Source organism: Berghia stephanieae, chromosome 10 (assembly GCF_034508935.2).
Source record: "Berghia stephanieae isolate SIO BIC M18660-M18661 chromosome 10, UCSD_Bste_1.3, whole genome shotgun sequence".
Lineage (NCBI taxonomy): Eukaryota > Metazoa > Mollusca > Gastropoda > Nudibranchia > Aeolidiidae > Berghia > Berghia stephanieae.
In genome coordinates this window covers 28,563,050-28,568,049 of record NC_088369.1, presented here as the reverse complement: position 1 = coordinate 28,568,049, position 5,000 = coordinate 28,563,050, and the positions used below count along the sequence as shown (strand labels likewise).

General features: G+C 32.5%; 1 protein-coding gene across 1 annotated transcript in view; it reads left to right on the top strand.

The window, feature by feature from the left end:
- Window positions 1-5,000, top strand: part of LOC144980930 (autophagy-related protein 16-1-like) — a 31,492-nt gene that overhangs the window by 26,074 nt on the left and 418 nt on the right. The window contains exons 14-17 of the mRNA XM_078928870.1: window positions 206-290; window positions 1,139-1,186; window positions 1,835-1,933; window positions 2,574-5,000. The exon at window positions 2,574-5,000 is cut by the window's right edge and continues 418 nt beyond it. Coding sequence (XP_078784996.1) covers window positions 206-290; window positions 1,139-1,186; window positions 1,835-1,933; window positions 2,574-2,667 — 326 coding nt within the window. The 3' untranslated portion in view covers window positions 2,668-5,000. The remainder of the gene's footprint in view (window positions 1-205; window positions 291-1,138; window positions 1,187-1,834; window positions 1,934-2,573) is intronic.

Below are 5,000 nucleotides of genomic sequence, written 5' to 3'. Positions count from 1 at the left end.
TAGTGTTTAACTGAAGGTAATAATTGCTTGTTACCCTCTAGTCTATTGCAAAGTAGACTCAGCTAAAAGATCAAAGCTGGGTGGATAGGAGGATCAGAAAAGTATCTTGACTGCACTGGGATTTGCTTGGTAGGTGAGTGCTGTACCAAGTTAGCTTCAGGGCCACCATTCCAAAGTTGAATTAACCATCCATATTAATCCTCAGACAAAACTCAACTGCTTTGCTGTACCAGAGATGACTGTCTGAAAGTGATTGACCTCAGAATGAACCAGGTTTCATCTACACTCGCGTAAGTCTCGTTTTATCTACCAAAAAAAGATATTTTTTTAATAATGGGCCAGGCTCTGTGGAAGTCACATTGTGCAGGGTAAAAGTAAAGAGAATTCCACATCTGATCAGATGTCTGAGATAACCCTATTGACCTGTTATTGTTCTGGATCAAGGACAAAATGTATTTGGATGACCATTTTATTTCTATTCTTTGTTGTTTTTACTTTGGACAGATCTAAAGAGATCCAACTGCCCGTTTATTGTAGTGTGAACAGGCTGTACCCAAGATTCAGTGCTATCTTTTAGCTGAGGAAGCGAGTACTTTAACCATAATGCAACCTACTTAGGGCAGGGTGCATAAAGTGTAGATGTTAAGTTAATGAAAATATTGCTCAAGTGAGAAAAGTCATTATTATCTAAGCCTTTTTTCTCTTTATGGCATGGTATCATCTACCTTTCTAAATATATTTATTATATCTGAGATATATGAAGTTTTGAGAGTAAATGAAGAGATGGTCTGGTGAAAACAGAATTTTGTATTCTCAATTTACAATCGCTTTATTAATGATAATACTGAATACCAAGTTCTTGTCTGCTCCGGTTATAATCTCACCACGATTTTGCTCTTAAGGATTTGTTAGGATTGAAAATCTGAGATGCAGTGCCATATATAAAGTAGAGAGAAAAATGCAAAGGAGAAAAAATAGGATCAGTCTGCTACATGTTTATTTGTTTATTGATTTGGATGCTTGGCCATCAACTACCTGTTCTTTTAACAAATGTTTTGTGGAAAATTAGGTATTATGTAGATTTTTTTTTTCTTCCTGTGTGAAAAAACGTGAGCTGTCTTTTTTTTTCTGTTGACAGTGGTGATGGTTTTAAAGTTGGCTGTGATTGGTGCCGAGCTGTGTTCAGGTAATTATTCACTTCTTATATTAAAAGCATCATAATGTGTATGTGCTTGAACACATCAAATGCAATTAAAGCATGCTCATATTTTTTATCTATGCCTACCATTTGTTTTGTTTTGTTTTGTTCTTTTAGTATTTCTTTATTGTTTTTCACAAAGGGTATTGATATTAATATTATTATTATTATTATTATTATTATCATTATTTATTATTATTATTATTATTATTATTATTATTATTATTATTATTATTATTATTATTATTATTATTATTATTATCATTATTATTATATTTTCATGGTTGTCATGAGTAGCTGACGTTCAAAACGTCTTAAGTCACATCCTGGAAGAAAATGAGTTAATACTCTCAAGCTATCTTTTGGACTCCATAGAATCACCAGAGTCAAATTTGGAGTTTCAAAACACTCAGGGTATTATTATATTGGATCAACCAGGACAATTTCTTCTTTAAGTCACTAAACAAACGACACAAAGTTGTGGTTTTCTTGGAATGATGAAAATGGGACTAAGGGCGTTTTGAAATTAACCTTCTCTCATTATCATCATTATAGTTGCTGTTGTCTTCATTGTAATTTACTTATACATTATCATCACCATCTTCATCATCTTTTGTATTCCCCACTTTGATTCAGTCCTGATGCCGAGTATGTGGCAGCTGGTTCAGGGGACGGTCACCTGTATGTGTGGAATGTTGCCAAAATGAAAGTTGAGAGGGTACTTAAAGAACATAAGTAAGTTAATGGTTTAGTTATTTTATTGATAAATGCAAGCTTTACTCGGCTTGCTTATTTGGTTTGGAAGGTTGGATGTTTAACGTTTACAACAGGAGCGTCATTAGAAGTTTTTATTCAAAATTAGAATTATGTTTAGAGGGACTGGGCTGGATCCAATCAACTTGAATGAAAATCTGGGACTGGACCAACTCCATGACTTTATTTATGAATATAACAGAATATGGACTATATATATGGAATATATGTAAATGTGCATTTTGATGCATTAATTTTTAAAAGATGTAAATAGATATGGAGCTTTATACAGAACATTTTTATAGTTTAACCTTTCTCATGTGCATCTCATTATGCTTAATTTCTTCTCTAAGTAGACTATATTGAGCCAGATTTCTTTCCTAATGGATCATTGCCTGGTGGTCACTATTTTGTTTTGTGTGTGTGATTCTCATGTATTATACATCACTGTATATTCACCAGAGTCATGCAGGGTAATGTTGGTAAAGTACTTTATCCAAGGACCCATAGTGGTCGTCACTATTGTTAAACACTCTCATTTGCTCGATGTGGCTTGATTTAGCTTGACAATTAATATCACATCTCAGCCTCCTCTCACTTATATTTCTATTTTCCTCTTCAGTCATTCCGTTGTGGCCTGTTCCTGGAATCCCAATGGTAACTCAATAGCAAGCTGTGAGAAAGGACGAAAGGTTGTCTTATGGTCAGATTACTGATAAGGTTACTACTTAGGACCAAAAGAAAACCGGATAAATGGCTGTGTATACTTATGAGTATGATACCCAATATAGAAAATGAAATTTTGTGCAATTTATCCATTTTGAACAGATAGGCATTGCACTGTAGCCTGGGTAATTTGGGTTTCAACCCCAATTCAGGCCCATGCATTTTTGTTGGCCTTGAACAAGATTGTAAAGACCTGATTTTCTTGTTTGGACAACAATGGTGATTCCTTTTGACATATCAACCTTTTGATATTGTACATTTTTTTTCTGAAAATGGTAGCGCACATTTCTTCAAGGATTGCCTTGGCAATGGTGTTGTTAGACACTGCACAGATGAGCTGTGTTTTTAAACATTTTTAACATATACTTTTAAAAATGTGAATTATGATAGTTTCATTTCTATATTTATGGTCTTGATTTATGACTATGTTCACCTTCTGCGTGTACCAGGTTGTGTTGAAATGATAGTAAATAGAATATTATAAGAAAAAAAGTTGTGGTACCTTGTGATCTAAGCAGGCAATCAAATGCAATTTAAGTTCTCATGTAGTAGCGTCAATTCATTTGACCAGTTAAGTGCTGTACTGTGGAAAGACTTGTATTAAAAAATTTGGCCAGAAAACGCGTCCTTCAAATATCGATCAATTATAAATACTCTCATCTTGGCAGAAACTCTCAAACCTGGGGCCTCATTGATGTGAGTCAAATGATTGAGTAACATTCTATCTTTTCAAATTAAGACTTGATGGATATCAGACTTATACATAAATATACATGTGTAAGTGGAATTTGCATGGACTTAATTTATGAATAGTTAATTTACCATGACTGTGAACTTATTGTAAATGCTTATTGTATTTCTATGTGTGTCATTGCCTCTATTTCATTCTGTGATTGGACAAAAACTTTTATTGGTGTCTCAAAATATTCTGTCAAGCCTTCGACTCTCAGTGTAGAAAGAACCAGTTAGATTTTGATGTCTGTAGTATTTTATTTTTTACAGTTGTAGACAATGAATTAAATCTCTGATTGGTGGAATTTTTCGCCTCGTTTTCATTTTTGTTCACTGATCAGAGCATGCTATAATCAGGGTTTCCTTGATTTGGTAATTGGGGGAAAAGGGAATTTTATCAGCGTTTCAAGGTCAAGAAAAAAGTCGGGAATCAGGGATTTTAATCTGCCTCAACTCCTCAAGCCTCCTCAACTCCTCATTAGCATACAATGAGTTTGTTTTTGTTTTATTTCTTTAAATTATTATTTTAAAAATTGGAACAAAAAATTAAGACATAGAATAGAGTTTGGATGATAGAATTTCTTTCCTGAAAAACCCTTAAACTTTTAGTCTAATTCGTTCACTTGTAATTAATGTAATAATAGACGAATTTAAAGCTGACTGATGTGATTCTAAATTAATGTTGTGTTTATGCAAGGTTTAGGATTCATGTTAGAGAATTGATATACATTTTTTGGTGAATGTGATTAAGGCTGCATTGTTTTATGTTCAAGCTGAATGATTTGTAGGCCACTTACGGTCATTTTTCCATCTGACATAGTTTAAAGATAAAAAAAAAAATTATTTATACTTTTAAAAAATTCAATACACCTTTTAATGGATTTAGCAACTTGGTTATTACGTCACTTATTGAAATTGATCCTGTAAGCAAACTACTAAGTCAAATTTATTGCTTTGTGCATCCTACACCCAATATGGATCTGACAAACATTCTATAGGGATTTGTCTGAAGAAGGTCTGGATTTTTGTAAGGGGAGTCCTGGGAATCCTGTGATTGATCCTCTTAAGGTATTAGAGGATTAGAAATTGTTAACAGGAAGGGAGAAATAATAACATTTTAATGAAATTTTCTTTCTTAAAAAAAAAAATTGGTGTTAACACTCAAAACTATTTAAAAGAAAACAGCTAAATCTGAAAAGAATTTGATATATGTTTCTTTCTGTTATTGTTAACAAACTAGATAGTATGAAACCTTAATTTTTCCAAATCAGCCCCTAGCATCATTTTTGTCCTACTTCGACTATTTGAATTTATTAATTAATGCCAAATGCTTTTGCTATAGTCATTTCACAAATATTGATGATGCCTGCCATCTTTCAATACCTCAAGTCAACTGAAATTCAGTGTGTATTAAAAAAAAAAAATCATACTTTTAAAATCTTTATTTTAATCTGCTATATTTTTTCTCTACAGTGTTATTAAAAATGAATAAATGTACTCCTTCCTCCCCAAAATGCTTTCACTTTCATGACCAATATAATAAATTTATAAATAATTTAGATTTTAGTACAAAATGTAATACATAAACGTG